This window comes from Diorhabda carinulata, chromosome 5 (assembly GCF_026250575.1).
Source record: "Diorhabda carinulata isolate Delta chromosome 5, icDioCari1.1, whole genome shotgun sequence".
Taxonomy (NCBI): Eukaryota; Metazoa; Arthropoda; class Insecta; order Coleoptera; family Chrysomelidae; genus Diorhabda; species Diorhabda carinulata.
In genome coordinates, this window is record NC_079464.1 from 30,408,605 (window position 1) to 30,426,464 (window position 17,860).

The following is a 17,860-nucleotide window of genomic DNA, read 5'->3' on the forward strand; positions in this document are numbered from 1 at the left end:
TACTCTTTAAAAACAAGTGACGGTTGGTTTCTGCAAAAGACAGTCCCCAAATGACAATTGACGGCAGGTTTTTCTAAACGACACTCTCTAAAAACAAGTGACAGTTAGTTTCTGTAATAGAACGTCTCTAACGACAATTGACGGTTGGTTTTTCCGAAAAGACAGTTTCTAAAGACAAGTGACGGTTGGTTTGTGTAAAATACAGACTTTAACGACGATTGCCGGTTGATTTCTGTGAAAGACAGTCTCTGAAGACAAGTGACAGTTGTTTTATGTAAAAGACCGTATCTAACGATAATTGTCGGTTGTTTTTTGTGACAAATACTCTCTGAAGACGAGTGACCGTTGGTTTTTGCAAAAGACAATCCCAAATGACAATTGACGGCAGGTTTTTCTAAAAGACATTCTCTAAAAACAAGTGACGGTTGATTTTTGTAAAAGACAGTCTCTGAAGACAAGTGACAGTTGTTTTGTGTAAAAGACCGTATCTAACGATAATTGTCGGTTGTTTTTTGTGAAAAACCGTTTTTGAAGACAAATGACGGTGTGTTTTCGCAAAAGAAAGTCTCTAAAAACAAGTGACGGTTGATTTGTGTAAAATACAGTCTTTAACGACGATTGCCGGTTGATTTTTATGTAATACAGTTTCTGAAGACAAGTGACAGTTGTTTTGTGTAATAGACCGTATCTAACGATAATTGTCGGTTGTTTTTTGTGAAAAACCGTTTCTAAAGACGAGTGACGGTTGGTTTCTGCAAAAGACAGTCCCAAATGACAATTGATGTTTAATTTTTGCGAAAGAAAGTGTCTAAAGACAAGTGACGGTGTGTTTTCCGAAATGACAGTCTCTAAAGACAAGTGACGGTTGGTTTGTGTAAAATACAGTCTTCAACAACCATTGCCGGTTTATTTTTGTGTAATACAGTTTCTGAAGACAAGTGACAGTTGTTTTGTGTAATAGACCGTATCTAACGATAATTGTCGGTTGTTTTTTGTGAAAAACCGTTTCTAAAGACGAGTGACGGTTGGTTTCTGCAAAAGACAGTCCCAAATGACAATTGATGGTTAATTTTTGCGAAAGAAAGTGTCTAAAGACAAGTGACGGTGTGTTTTCCGAAAAGACAGTCTCTAAAGACAAGTGACGGTTGGTTTGTGTAAAATACAGTCTTCAACAACGATTGCCGGTTGATTTTTGTGTAATACAGTTTCTGAAGACAAGTGACAAGTGGTTTTGTGTAAAAGACCGTATCTAACGATAATTGTCGGTTGATTTTTGTGAAAAACCGTTTCTAAAGACGAGTGACGGTTGGTTTCTGCAAAAGACAGTCCCAAATGACAATTGATGGTTAATTTTTGCGAAAGAAAGTGTCTAAAGACAAGTGACGGTGTGTTTTCCGAAAAGACAGTCTCTAAAGACAAGTGACGGTTGGTTTGTGTAAAATACAGTCTTCAACAACGATTGCCGGTTGATTTTTGTGTAATACAGTTTCTGAAGACAAGTGACAGTTGTTTTGTGTAATAGACCGTATCTAACGATAATTGTCGGTTGTTTTTTGTGAAAAACCGTTTCTAAAGACGAGTGACGGTTGGTTTCTGCAAAAGACAGTCCCAAATGACAATTGATGGTTAATTTTTGCGAAAGAAAGTCTCTAAAAACAAGTGACGGTTGATTTGTGTAAAATACAGTCTTTAACGACGATTGCCGGTTGATTTCTGTGAAAGACAGTCTCTGAAGACAAGTGACAGTTGTTTTATGTAAAAGACCGTATCTAACGATAATTGTCGGTTGTTTTTTGTGAAAAACCGTTTTTGAAGACAAATGACGGTGTGTTTTCGCAAAAGAAAGTCTCTAAAAACAAGTGACGGTTGATTTTTGTAAAAGACAGTCTCTGAAGACGAGTGACCGTTGGTTTTTGCAAAAGACAATCCCAAATGACAATTGACGGCAGGTTTTTCTAAAAGACATTCTCTAAAAACAAGTGACGGTTGATTTTTGTAAAAGACAGTCTCTGAAGACAAGTGACAGTTGTTTTGTGTAAAAGACCGTATCTAACGATAATTGTCGGTTGTTTTTTGTGAAAAACCGTTTTTGAAGACAAATGACGGTGTGTTTTCGCAAAAGAAAGTCTCTAAAAACAAGTGACGGTTGATTTGTGTAAAATACAGTCTTTAACGACGATTGCCGGTTGATTTTTATGTAATACAGTTTCTGAAGACAAGTGACAGTTGTTTTGTGTAATAGACCGTATCTAACGATAATTGTCGGTTGTTTTTTGTGAAAAACCGTTTCTAAAGACGAGTGACGGTTGGTTTCTGCAAAAGACAGTCCCAAATGACAATTGATGTTTAATTTTTGCGAAAGAAAGTGTCTAAAGACAAGTGACGGTGTGTTTTCCGAAAAGACAGTCTCTAAAGACAAGTGACGGTTGGTTTGTGTAAAATACAGTCTTCAACAACCATTGCCGGTTTATTTTTGTGTAATACAGTTTCTGAAGACAAGTGACAGTTGTTTTGTGTAATAGACCGTATCTAACGATAATTGTCGGTTGTTTTTTGTGAAAAACCGTTTCTAAAGACGAGTGACGGTTGGTTTCTGCAAAAGACAGTCCCAAATGACAATTGATGGTTAATTTTTGCGAAAGAAAGTGTCTAAAGACAAGTGACGGTGTGTTTTCCGAAAAGACAGTCTCTAAAGACAAGTGACGGTTGGTTTGTGTAAAATACAGTCTTCAACAACGATTGCCGGTTGATTTTTGTGTAATACAGTTTCTGAAGACAAGTGACAGTTGTTTTGTGTAATAGACCGTATCTAACGATAATTGTCGGTTGTTTTTTGTGAAAAACCGTTTCTAAAGACGAGTGACGGTTGGTTTCTGCAAAAGACAGTCCCAAATGACAATTGATGGTTAATTTTTGCGAAAGAAAGTGTCTAAAGACAAGTGACGGTGTGTTTTCCGAAAAGACAGTCTCTAAAGACAAGTGACGGTTGGTTTGTGTAAAATACAGTCTTTAACGACGCTTGCCGGTTGATTTTTGTGTAATACAGTTTCTGAAGACAAGTGACAGTTGTTTTGTGTAATAGACCGTATCTAACGATAATTGTCGGTTGTTTTTTGTGAAAAACCGTTTCTAAAGACGAGTGACGGTTGGTTTCTGCAAAAGACAGTCCCAAGTGACAATTGATGGTTAATTTTTGCGAAAGAAAGTGTCTAAAGACAAGTGACGGTGTGTTTTCCGAAAAGACAGTCTCTAAAGACAAGTGACGGTTGGTTTGTGTAAAATACAGTCTTTAACGACGCTTGCCGGTTGATTTTTGTGTAATACAGTTTCTGAAGACAAATGACAGTTGTTTTGTGTAATAGACCGTATCTAACGATAATTGTCGGTTGTTTTTTGTGAAAAACCGTTTCTAAAGACGAGTGACGGTTGGTTTCTGCAAAAGACAGTCCCAAGTGACAATTGATGGTTAATTTTTGCGAAAGAAAGTGTCTAAAGACAAGTGACGGTGTGTTTTCCGAAAAGACAGTCTCTAAAGACAAGTGACGGTTGGTTTGTGTAAAATACAGTCTTCAACAACGATTGCCGGTTGATTTTTGTGTAATACAGTTTCTGAAGACAAGTGACAAGTGGTTTTGTGTAAAAGACCGTATCTAACGATAATTGTCGGTTGATTTTTGTGAAAAACCGTTTCTAAAGACGAGTGACGGTTGGTTTCTGCAAAAGACAGTCCCAAATGACAATTGATGGTTAATTTTTGCGAAAGAAAGTGTCTAAAGACAAGTGACGGTGTGTTTTCCGAAAAGACAGTCTCTAAAGACAAGTGACGGTTGGTTTGTGTAAAATACAGTCTTCAACAACGATTGCCGGTTGATTTTTGTGTAATACAGTTTCTGAAGACAAGTGACAGTTGTTTTGTGTAATAGACCGTATCTAACGATAATTGTCGGTTGTTTTTTGTGAAAAACCGTTTCTAAAGACGAGTGACGGTTGGTTTCTGCAAAAGACAGTCCCAAATGACAATTGATGGTTAATTTTTGCGAAAGAAAGTGTCTAAAGACAAGTGACGGTGTGTTTTCCGAAAAGACAGTCTCTAAAGACAAGTGACGGTTGGTTTGTGTAAAATACAGTCTTCAACAACGATTGCCGGTTGATTTTTGTGTAATACAGTTTCTGAAGACAAGTGACAGGTGGTTTTGTGTAAAAGACCGTATCTAACGATAATTGTCGGTTGATTTTTGTGAAAAACCGTTTCTAAAGACGAGTGACGGTTGGTTTCTGCAAAAGACAGTCCCAAATGACAATTGATGGTTAATTTTTGCGAAAGAAAGTGTCTAAAGACAAGTGACGGTGTGTTTTCCGAAAAGACAGTCTCTAAAGACAAGTGACGGTTGGTTTGTGTAAAATACAGTCTTCAACAACGATTGCCGGTTGATTTTTGTGTAATACAGTTTCTGAAGACAAGTGACAGTTGTTTTGTGTAATAGACCGTATCTAACGATAATTGTCGGTTGTTTTTTGTGAAAAACCGTTTCTAAAGACGAGTGACGGTTGGTTTCTGCAAAAGACAGTCCCAAATGACAATTGATGGTTAATTTTTGCGAAAGAAAGTGTCTAAAGACAAGTGACGGTGTGTTTTCCGAAAAGACAGTCTCTAAAGACAAGTGACGGTTGGTTTGTGTAAAATACAGTCTTTAACGACGCTTGCCGGTTGATTTTTGTGTAATACAGTTTCTGAAGACAAGTGACAGTTGTTTTGTGTAATAGACCGTATCTAACGATAATTGTCGGTTGTTTTTTGTGAAAAACCGTTTCTAAAGACGAGTGACGGTTGGTTTCTGCAAAAGACAGTCCCAAGTGACAATTGATGGTTAATTTTTGCGAAAGAAAGTGTCTAAAGACAAGTGACGGTGTGTTTTCCGAAAAGACAGTCTCTAAAGACAAGTGACGGTTGGTTTGTGTAAAATACAGTCTTTAACGACGCTTGCCGGTTGATTTTTGTGTAATACAGTTTCTGAAGACAAATGACAGTTGTTTTGTGTAATAGACCGTATCTAACGATAATTGTCGGTTGTTTTTTGTAAAAAACCGTTTCTAAAGACGAGTGACGGTTGGTTTCTGCAAAAGACAGTCCCAAATGACAATTGATGGTTAATTTTTGCGAAAGAAAGTCTCTAAAGACAATTGTCGGTTTGGTTTTTGTGAAAGACGTTGAAAAGTTGTTTTGAACTTGATAGATACCAAGAAATTTTTCGTATGGTGCCGTAGATTATGTCTACGGTGATTTTGCGAAACAAAGTTTATCATATTTGGTTTCATGTATACTGGTTGAAATAATAATTATAATAATTTTCGCGTAATAGTTTTCAATTTTGATTTTGAACATATTTCGTATACGACTGTAAATTACCTGATGATTGGAATTTAGGGTTTTATAACGTGTCGAACTTTTTACGAATAATAAATTTTGATTTGATTCGAGAAAAATAAAAGTCAATTCCTTTCTTGTAAACACCATCCAAGTGATATTTGCTAATGAAAATATAGTTAAAACCACGCAATCTTTATAGATACGTTGAAATTTATCAAAGCTCAATTTTAAACTGTTTATGACAGGTAAGTATCTGCAAAAAATTGACCCCGTTTTTATATTTATAATATAAACAAAAATGTTCCAGCAAGAAATTAACCAGAAACGCGATAAAAACCAACAAACACGTTTTAAATGCTTATTAATTTTATTGTAGCTTAACAAATAGTCGGTTGGATATATTATTAAAAGAATGGGGCGTAGAAATTTGCGAAAGCCACAAAGAAAAAGGTTCAAATAAACAAAAAATCGCCTCAATCTCTTCCGGACCGAACGACCCTCGTCTAATAAGTCAATCGTTTGAAAAGTGAATAGGCCAGTCTTCGAAGGTTTTCTATCGAGCCTTACCTAACAAATTATATCGCTTGAAGACATAAGGAATTGACGAAGACGAAGTCCTGGAGATAGTAGACAAATGATGCTAAAAGAACCAGTTCATTAAATCAAAGATTCAGTATCAAATTCAACAATATGTAAACTAGTGTAATCCACGCAAAAGATTGGAAGAAACCAAAAGAAAACGTCGATAGAAATGACCTTCAACCCTAACGCCAAACTTCTAAGGGTTATTTTTGATTAAGTAATGACATCGACTAGGAAGGACTCATCGGAAGAAGAAACTGCAATGTAAAAAACAGTCTCCGACGATAATTGATGGTTGGCTTACCCACTGACGGTACGCGTGCCGGCGCGCTATCCTTTCCCTTCACCAATGACGGAGAGCGTGCCGGCGCGCTCTTTTCCCTTTACTTTACAACTCGATACCAAACTATCCATTATAACCAAAGGACTCCCGTGATTCTCCATAAAACATCCTGTTTTTATTTTTTTTTTTGTATTTTACTTTACCCCATTCTAACTTTTAAAAACAATATCGTTTCTATATTGCTCACAGTGTATTTTTTTTCATTTTTTTAATCGACTTTTAGGAGATAGAATACGATATAATAATTCTCGGTCTGATCCCTTTACCACTGACGGAGAGCGTGCCGAGACGCACCCGCTTAGTTATCGGAAATAGGAACTAGGGATTTTTTTTTAATTCAAATTAATATTAGATCAAATAATTTGTATCAAAAAACCTTTCCGTCAGAGCCAAAGGTTTATCTCAAAGACGTAAATTATGAACCTAACCCAATAGTATTCACAATTATTGGGCACTCCTGATTATCTTCAAGCAATCAATTCATTCTGTAATTGTCTCTGTGTATTTTTTAACAAATACCGTCCTTTTTACAGTTTACAAAGATAACGTTTCAGTTTATATGTATGAATTGTTTGCATAATTTAAAAATGGCGATCGATGAAAAAGAAACCTCGTTGTGGATTCGATTTTTGGTGTACAAGAGACTGATTTTTCCACTTACACTTAGATCCATCGACGTTTAATATTTTTTGGCTAAAACTCGTATGGTTACTAACCTTATTCGCCTGACGTGGTCCCGTGTGATTTTTTCTTGTTACACGCGTGTAAACAGGTAAGGAATCGGTTATTTTCGGACCTCTCTCGTATCTTGGAAATGGCGATTTAAAGAGGAAAAAGTTCTAGGACATTTTTTATATATAATTTCGTCGTATAAATTTTGTAATTTGTAATATTTGTAATATTTCGGTTAAGATCGCTTTAAGCAGTTTATAACCTACTTTCGTCGCTTTCTCATATCTTTATAAAAAAAGAAGAAGAACTTTCACTTGGCGCGTCGAAAGAAATATTAAAAAAAAAACTTACAGTTAACACTTAGGGTCATCGTTGAAATTAATTTCTTGTCATCGAGAAGGGCTCGGTTCCAAACTTCGCAACGGAAAACTGCCTCGTCGTCGTCTTTTGTAGGGTTGATGACTAGGGTGGCGATAGTGGGTTGATCTCGCGATCCTCCATTTTTTAACTCGGTTTCCAGAGGATATTGGGAACCTGTAACGATAATTAGGAAATTAACGATTATTATTATAAAGTTGTAAAATATTTGAGCTCTCGTTAAATCAAAAATATGATTTAGACGTTTCTAAGGGTATATCGAAACGGATTTACGAAAAACTCAAATTTTTCATTATCGCAAAGAAGAAAAATTATAAAAGAGTTAACAACAGAGTCTCCTAACCTCACCTAACCTAACTTAACTTAACCTAACCTAACTTAACCTAACCTCACTTAACCTAACTATTCTTAAATTAAAAAAACTTTTTTGTGGAGCATTCAAATTACGTAATTTTTCAATTATTTTGAACCTAATATTAAAAATGAACTAATTCTTGGAAAAAATAATTTTTTCTATCAATTTTTGTTCAATATTTAATATAATATAGATAATTTTGAAAAATCTTAGATGTAGCTGATGGTTAGTTAACAATAGAGTCTCCTAACCTCACCTAACCTAATCTAACTTAACCTAACCTAACCTAACTTAACCTAACCATTCTTAAATTAAAAAACTTTTTTGTGTAGCAATCAAATTACGTAATTTTTTAATTATTTTGAATCTAATACCAAAAATGCACTAATTCTTGGGAAAAATAATTTTTTATATCAATTTTTGTTCAATATTTAATATAATATAGATAATTTTGAAAAATCTTAGATGTAGCTGATGGTTAGTTAACAACAGAGTCTCCTAACCTCACCTAACCTAACTTAACTTAACCTAACCTAATCTTACCTAACCTAACTTAACCTAACCATTCTTAAATTAAAAAAACTTTTTTGTGGAGCATTCAAATTACGTAATTTTTCAATTATTTTGAACCTAATATTAAAAATGAACTAATTCTTGGAAAAAATAATTTTTTCTATCAATTTTTGTTCAATATTTAATATAATATAGATAATTTTGAAAAATCTTAGATGTAGCTGATGGTTAGTTAACAATAGAGTCTCCTAACCTCACCTAACCTTACCTAACTTAACCTAACCTAACCTAACTTAACCTAACCATTCTTAAATTAAAAAACTTTTTTGTGTAGCAATCAAATTACGTAATTTTTTAATTATTTTGAATCTAATATCAAAAATGCACTAATTCTTAGAAAAAATAATTTTTTATATCAATTTTTGTTCAATATTTAATATAATATAGATAATTTTGAAAAATCTTAGATGTAGCTGATGGTTAGTTAACAATAGAGTCTCCTAACCTCACCTAACCTAACCTAACTTAACCTAACCTCACTTAACCTAACCATCCATTCTTAAATTAAAAAAACTTTTTTGTGGAGCATTCAAATTACGTAATTTTTCAATTATTTTGAACCTAATATTAAAAATGAACTAATTCTTGGAAAAAATAATTTTTTACATCAATTTTTGTTCAATATTTAATATAATATAGATAATTTTGAAAAATCTTAGATGTAGCTGATGGTTTTTCGTTTTGTCTTAATATGATAATAATTATTCAAAAGTTCCTACATTTGCAAATCTCTACGACTTAAATTTGTCTATGGTCACGACAACCTTTCGAGAATAAGATGCATAGACGTTCAGAAAATGTGGAAGAAGATTCAGCAGTTGGAAAATAGAGATAATCGTCAATAAAAAACACCAAATGGTCTCTCTGGGAAATTCATAATTGATAATTTTCAATAAAATGAGGTTAGGAGACGTAGCGTAGCTTAACAAGTCACGACAAGTTTTACAGTAACAGTCGGAACTGCGACTGTTACTGGCGTAGCAAAATCAGCTTCGATCCACGCTTGCTTTGCTTTCCATAGTTATTGTAAACGAATACGGCTTCACAGAGATTGAATGCCCACCGTATAACCCTGATTTAGCCCCGTTCGACTTTTTTACGCATCATTTTCTTACGAGTCATGGTTGATCATTACCGGGGTTTCAAGGATACGAATAAGACGTTTGACTTTTAGCGGTTTCTGATACGTCTCAATGATTGAGTAGTGATTTGATATTTATAAAATTTGAGTCACCGTATATATTTAAAAACTTCTTGTTAACAAAAAACCAAATGAATAAGCGACTTGGTATTAATACAGTGATTAAAAAAAAATAATTCGTCGAATCCTGGTCATTAGTTAAATATAAATGCAAAAATCTCAATCTATATGCAAATAGAGATTCAATATTGATGTTCCAACAAGTACAAGAGCAAAATCCGTATATATATATATATATATATATATATATATACAAATATTCTTGTTCATGAATTAGATTTGCAGGATCGGTTGGTCCTATGGGAATCCATGGGATTTGTCATCTTCGTTCTTCATTAATTTCACGAAATTACACCGATTGTTTAAAATATTACTTCCATTTTGTATCGATGCGGATATATCGATCCCTGGACTTATTTCCAGATCATCGAATTGGTTCATATTGCAGTGATCAGGCAGATACGGAATGTGGCTATTGATTATCCACCGTATAGCCCTGATCTAGCCTCATCTTTCGCTCTCAAAGCTAAATGTCGAAATAACAGGTAAAATATTTAACAAAGACGACGAAATCAAACAAAATGTGGACGAAATTTGCGACTCTAAAGATGAATCATATTTTTATGGTGGTTAGAAGCTTCGGTCAGACTTTTGAAAAGTATTTTGAATATGTTTGGGTGTCTTAAGGCAGTAATATGCGGAGGATATGAATTATTGGGGTTTAAATCTTATATTAATTGTATCCATGAAACGGAATTTGACATTTGACAAGCAACTAATTCGATAACCACTACGTGCGCGAGAACTTTCTTTAGTTCAGTGATCTTTTGAGATAGTGACACTTCAAGTTATTTGATTTTTTTGTTGATCTTTTGTGATAGGCTAAGAACTAAGAATGTTTGGGTGTCTTAATATGCAGAGGATATGAATTAAAGTGATTTAAATCTTATAGAAATTGAATCCATTGAAAGTAAAACCACGCAAACGTAATCGTTTACGTACTTACATATTTGCGGTAGTAATTGTAAATATACGTCAATTTGAAACGGAATTTGACATTTGACAGACTTTTGAAAAGTGTTAGGCTAAGAAAAATCTACATATATAGCAAAATCGAATAGCAAAGGGTTGTTTTGAATATGTTTGGGTGTCTTAAGGCAGTAATATGCAGAGGATATGAATTATTGGGGTTTAAATCTTATATTAATTGAATCCATGAAACGGAATTTGACATTTGACAAGCAACTAATACGATAACCACTACGTGCGCGAGAACTTTCTTTAGTTCAGTGATCTTTTGTGATAATGACACATATTTTCCCCAGACTCAAAAAAGGAGCTTTTTCGGCGTGTTTTCCCAGATATGGCGCAACAGTTCAATAATCATAATTGGCTGAGTGATGACTAACGTCATTGTATCAACGATCATAAAGGGAAAATTGATCCCGCGAATATCGATGATCTACAATTCGATTTTAAACGTTTAGAATTGCCGGTACGTCTGGCCTTTGCGATAACTATAAATAAATCGCAAGGACAGTCGTTGTTTTGACATAAAAACATCGATCCGATAACGTTTATTGAAATATATTAGAAAAAAAAATGGAAAAAGTAATGGTGGGGATTAGAATATATTTCCTTTAAACGAGCTTCCGTTAAAATTTAGTTTCGGATTAGTCGAATTTAGCGAGAAAGAGTTTTAATCCGTTTCTGTCTACGTTGTACCTAATTTGTTAAGCAAACAAAACAATATCTTCTCCGCTCCGTATAATGCCATATTCCGAGGATTATACGGATTTACAAGAGTAATTTCTTCATGACATTACAACATTAACTATATTCTCACATTAAATTCAACAATACGATAAAGAGGAATCGCTTTGAATGACGGGAAACGCTTTTTCGATACAGTGGTGGGAACTAAGGAAAAAGTGAGGTTAGTTTTCACCGGAAGATGATTCATTTCGACTGAAATTATATGAAAATTAACATAACCTAAACATAAACTTTTGTTTATACTACTAATGGATGAGATGAGACAAACAATAAAAAAGAAGAATCACAAATAACCTAGAATCGGTGACGATATGTCTAACCTAACCTAACTTAATCTAACCTCGATGATATAGTAATATTAGCAGACACATTTAGGAAAAATGAATAGAAAGTAGATAATGGAAGATCTGAGAATGAAACTTGATATCTAGAAACGCAAAAAAGGGAGATATAACAATGAAAAAACAAAAAATTTGAACGCCTGCTGTCATTTTCACAAAAGTTTGACAGAGTGTAAACGATCAAGCAAATATAGTGGGTACTAATTTTTTTTCGGGAACAAAGGGATATGAAAAGGCACATGGAAATGAATGTGGTAAACAAAAAGAGACAAAGTAGCGATTGAACAACTTACAGGAAGGAAAATGAGTTGATTGTAGGGAAGATCAAACAGGATATAATAGTTGAAACATGCTTAAACTAGTAAAGAAACAAAAACATATAGAAAAATAAGAGAAAAGTACTCGAAAGGACACGAAAAGTTCCAGAGAAAAATAAGGTTCTTCTGGATCTTTCAATAAATAGAAAATAGGCATTCTTCGAGTCAAATTTTTACCAAAATCTCATAATGATCTACTCAAGCAGTCGACCACGCGAAACTTTCATTTAATTCGAGTTATATTTTTCAACATTTTCCCTATTTTCATTAAAATTATGTTGATAAAACTTTTCGTATAATCCTCGTATATATAAAAAAGAAAAAACCCCGGAAATGAACGATTCCTCTAGTTTATTGGACGATTTTTCATGAAAATCTTCTCATACAACATTTCGAGTGAGTTCGAACATAACCTATCACCCTCGTATATTAATTTACATTTTAATCGTTAAGAAAATAAAAGAGAAGAAGAGTGTGACTAGAATTTAGGATTTCGCGTTAGTTTTTGCTTGTTCGCTAGTAAGAAGGAAAGTTTCGATCTCAATTTAGTTTCAATCTCAACTGCACTTACGTTTTAGATTTTCATATACGCGACCGGAAGTCTATTAAACTTTCTAAAAGCCAAGGAAACAACAAAATTAAATTACGATTGTAACCTTCGAAATATTTCAGTTATACGAAATCAATTCGAACTCTTGTCGTAGGTCAATATTAAAATTAATTAAAATCGGATTTACCTTATCCGGTTAGTTAGAAATATATTTTTTTCACGTATATTTCGTAAACATAAAAGAACGTACAGGGTGAACTAATTTTTAATTCATAATCGCCACTTTATATTATCCGAATGTTGGATTTAAAATTCGAAAATTCCTAAAGTAAACAGTTGTAAAAGAACGCCCTGTATTGATAATCGTCATTCAATATTACTAAATATCAATAAAGAATGAAATAATAAAAGATTTCAATCGAGATAGGGATAAAACTGGAGGAGAAATCAATTCAATAACACTTGTTTTTAACTCCGATATGAACAGTTGGTTTGGGAAAAACTTCACCACGTTACGGTGCCGACAATATTCATTTTCTCTCTCGTTCGAAACACTTTATGTATACTGCGCATGCTTGAGAATGCGCAGAACCGAGCTGGAACCTCGGAGGATAGAGAAAGCGACATCGTTCCGTCTTCCTTAGTCGGAACAGCTTCCAGTTTTACAGAAACCGTCCATATAGAAGTAATCGTATATTTTGGATTTCTCTTGGGGAAAAAATTAGTCTTGGGCTAATGGAGGATTATGGAAAAGCGGTAAAATAAGTGCCTTTAAATTCGGAACACCCACTATGTGTACAATTCTTAGAACAGAGAAGACAATGAAGAATCAGTCATCATAAAATGTTTTTTTTTATGGGATGTCTCCATAGTAACCTGGACAAGTTTTTGGAGTCTTGGAAGGGCGTTAACAAGGTTTCTGGGATACAAGTATGATGTTTGACTATTGATGTGGCTGCTCAGTATACAAAGGAATCGACGACCTTCAAGACAATTCAGTGTTGGGGAATTTTCGAAGCAAACGTTTATATGACTCAAATGTTCTTCGCAATAAGTTCGTTTAGTACTAGTCGTTGATGGTTTTTCCCTTTTCAAGATAGTCGATGGAAATTATCCCACGGGAATGCCAAAAAACCGACTCCACGACTTTATCTGGAACGGAACCTTCTTTGGAGCCGGTTCTCCCTTTCATGTTCATTGTTTTGATTGTATGTTTTGGATTTTAAGTGATGTGCTCAAGTTTCATCGTTATAAACCGGCCAAACACTTGAAATTTTCAGTTAATTACGATGTATCGCCCTTTTTGGAACGCCTACTATGTCTGCCAGCTCGCAAACTTTCGCCCGACGATCATCCAGTGGATTTCCTTCAACATTTCTGGAATCGTCACGTCGTTTGGTCAACCACTGTGATGCTGGTCCTTGCAAGTCGTATCTGGTTCAGATTCTTATATTGGTCGGGCTAAGACCTTTCAAATGAAAATATTGAAAGGAACTTTCCGAATCGAAGTACGTATGTTTCGCCAATGCTCGTAAATAATCTTGAAAACAACAAAGTAAATATGTTTTATTTATAATTTCTAGTTGATTTCACCACGCTATTTAGCAATTTATTTTTAGGCGGGGCTTGCGGTGCATATTATACAAAAAGGCCTGATAAACTATTTTTAGTATCGTTAGTAATAATTCATGTTTTATCTGAACCGCCTTCCAGCTTTCTTTATTCTAATTTAAGTGCCGTTTTAAGTGACTGCATCGTTATTGTTGGTATTTTTTAAAAAACACTTTTATTACAATATGAGAATGCAAATCAAGACCGTCGTTATAATCAACTTTAATTGCGCGACTGTACGTTATACAAAATGTATGTTTACCGTCCAAAATATGTACGGTTTTCGTGTTATTTGACCGTATATATTCTATCTCGTTCTTCGCGTTTCGACGAGACTAGAGTTTAACAGTTGAACCGATCGCAGATTCTGTAGAAACCAACGTCAAGAACAAGACATAAACCGGACAGGATAAAAACCGTTCATTGTACGAATCATAAAGTTTTGATTCGGTTTTTACACTACAAATACTCTGGAGAGCGCGCATAAACCGCATAGAAAAGAGATTCAAAATCGCTGCAAAACATCCTTAATTGGAATGATGCGTTAACCATCGATGTTCCTGTGATGTGGATTGTTGCCTATATCGAAAACAAATGTCCCTAGCATCAAGTTTTGACATTTCGTATATAATCGCCATTTTGTATTGGTAATGAAGACCTACAAGATGAATTTCCAGTGAATTTTCCGTGCCTCGAGGTGATTTGACGGACCAATTGGTCCCACGACTCGCACAACATTCGATTTTTGTTCAAAAATAGAGACAAATTGAACGTTTCGACGAGACTAGAGTTTAACAGTTAAACCGATCGCAGATTTTGTAGAAACCGACGTCAAGAACAAGACATAATAAACCGGACAGGATAAAAACCGTTCATTGTACGAATCATAAAGTTTTGATTCGGTTTTTACACTACAAATACTCTGGAGAGCGCGCATAAACCGCATAGAAAAGAGATTCAAAATCGCTGCAAAACATCCTTAATTGGAATGATGCGTTAACCATCGATGTTCCTGTGATGTGGATTGTTGCCTATATCGAAAACAAATGTCCCTAGCATCAAGTTTTGACATTTCGTATATAATCGCCATTTTGTATTGGTGATGAAGACCTACAAGATGAATTTCCAGTGAATTTTCCGTGCCTCGAGGTGATTTGACGGACCAATTGGTCCCACGACTCACACAACATTCGATTTTTGTTCAAAAATAGAGACAAATTGAACGTTTCGACGAGACTAGAGTTTAACAGTTAAACCGATCGCAGATTCTGTAGAAACCAACGTCAAGAACAAGACATAATAAACCGGACAGGATAAAAACCGTTCATTGTACGAATCATAAAGTTTTGATTCGGTTTTTACACTACAAATACTCTGGAGAGCGCGCATAAACCGCATAGAAAAGAGATTCAAAATCGCTGCAAAACATCCTTAATTGGAATGATGCGTTAACCATCGATGTTCCTGTGATGTGGATTGTTGCCTATATCGAAAACAAATGTCCCTAGCATCAAGTTTTGACATTTCGTATATAATCGCCATTTTGTATTGGTGATGAAGACCTACAAGATGAATTTCCAGTGAATTTTCCGTGCCTCGAGGTGATTTGAAGGACCAATTGGTCCCACGACTCGCACAACATTCGATTTTTGTTCAATAATAGAGACAAATTGAACGTTTCGACGAGACTAGAGTTTAACAGTTAAACCGATCGCAGATTCAGTAAAGATATTGTTTTGTAATGCTGCCGACGTATAACAGATGGCGCTGAATAAGAATTTTCGGATTTCAGTGCATGAAAAACGTATAAAACCGCCCGGTGCAGTTGTCTAGGTAGATTTAAGGCGGTTATCTCGGTTGTAAATGATGGCGATCGTATTTTTCCTTTCTACCTGTTCTTTTAGTCATTTATGAAAATGAAAAGTTCTCCATTCAAATTCATTTAACTCAACAAGCGAGCAAACCGAGCTTACGCTCGACGTTTAAAAAAAAATCGGGTCAATTTATAAACATAATTGCATTAAGTGCAGTCGGAATGAAATGCTTTTTTATTAAATGCTAAATATTCAAATCTGGAAAGAGATTAGCCATTTTTTGCGTGTCTCGATTAAGTGCTTTTTCTTATTTTATAATAAAAATGAAGACTGGCATTAAGAGTTGTTTCTTTTTGATTTTATTCGCAACTGGAATTTGTTTCTTTATCTTTATATTTATCAGGAAATACCGTACAGTGAAGTGCGAAGTTTGGAATCGCCACGTTGTTTAGTATTTGTTTGACAGCCATCAATAGTAAACGTTCTCATGGAAAAAATTGTCATCGTTATGTGATACAATAGTTTTATTTGAAAGCCGAATCAACATAAAAGCCGAACTAGTTTCTATTGTAGGTGAGACAAAGCCGTACAGGACCAGCATCGCAGTGGTAACGACGAAATGTTGAAGAAAATCCACTGGATGATCGTCGACTGAAAATGCGCGAGATAGCAGACGTAATAGGCATTCAAAAAATGCGGTACATCGAATATTAACTCAAAATTTTGACATAAGAAAGCTGTGCGCCACAAAGGAGCAACAACAGCGCCGTGAAGTCGTTTCCATAGAGTGTATGGCAAAAGAACCAAATTGGAAAAGGACAAATAATCAACAGGGATTATGGTGCGATCTTATTGCAACGTTTGAGCGATGAAATTAAACAAAAACTGTCGCATTTGGTTGTTGCTTCATCAAAACAATGCGCCAGCTCTAACATCAGTTATTGCAATGGTCGAAATTAATGAATTGCTACCTCATGCACCATATTTGCTAGATTTAGCCCTCTGGGATTATTTTCTGTCACCAGACTTGAAAAAATTGCTCGGTTATTAAAGATTTCCAACAATGACGAGTTAATTTTATGTGCAGAGCCGCCCCTGTCTAATAGAACATATAAATACTAGTGCCACGTTTTTTTCACAAATTTCCTATTCCAAGACAAGATCGAGTGTTATCATTTTAAGCTGTTGAAAATTTGAAAATCAACAATTTTTATATAATTTTCGTTTAAAAACTTTTTTTCATGTATACGTTAACAAAAAAATAAAAAAACTTTATCGCGTTAATTATACAAAAGTAATAAACAATTATAAGTGAATGAATTTGTTTAAACGAACATTTTTTTTTATTTCGGTAATTTTTTCTTAGATCCGCAGTGAAAACGGAAATTTTTTTATAAAAAAAAATTCGTTGGACTCGTAGGATTTTTAGATTCACTAGAGCTAAAAAAGAAGAAGACCTCGCGAAACTATAACATGCCCTGGTAAATAATAACGCGCCGTTGCCAGATTTCACTCGAATATTTCTCATCAAATATTTTGTTTTACAATAATGAAAACAAGTTTATATGTGAAGCCGCCCCTGTCTAATAAATATTAACGCAACGTTGCCAGATTTTTTTACAAATATCCTATTCCTAGATGAAAAAACGTGAAGTGAAAACTTGAAAAATCACATTTTTATATAATTTTTGCGATGATCTGTAAGAAATGCAATTTTCCGAAATTGACGATACTTTTTATAAAAAGGGTCGCTGGAAAAAGTGAATGGATTTAAAAGGAGATTACGTTGAAAAAAAAATTTATTTTATTCGAAAAATTTTTGTTTTCTTTTTTTGGAACAATCCTACCACAAAAAAAACGAAACAACAAAATCATTGATAGTGTCATGAATTTCGATCATTCTTCTTCTTCTTTTTCAACTTATTGTAGGCCTGTTTCCAACTTATCATCCTTGAGATGTTGATGTCCAAGAATTCATC

The 17,860-nt window shown here is 34.4% G+C and overlaps 1 protein-coding gene across 3 annotated transcripts in view; it reads right to left on the reverse strand.

Annotated features, from left to right (window-relative positions):
- LOC130894196 (contactin-5) overlaps nt 1-17,860 on the reverse strand; it is a 247,580-nt gene that overhangs the window by 14,086 nt on the left and 215,634 nt on the right. For all 3 annotated transcript variants that reach the window (XM_057800832.1, XM_057800833.1, XM_057800830.1), the window contains exon 4: nt 7,317-7,499. In XM_057800832.1, the coding sequence (XP_057656815.1) occupies nt 7,317-7,499 (183 nt within the window). The remainder of the gene's footprint in view (nt 1-7,316; nt 7,500-17,860) is intronic.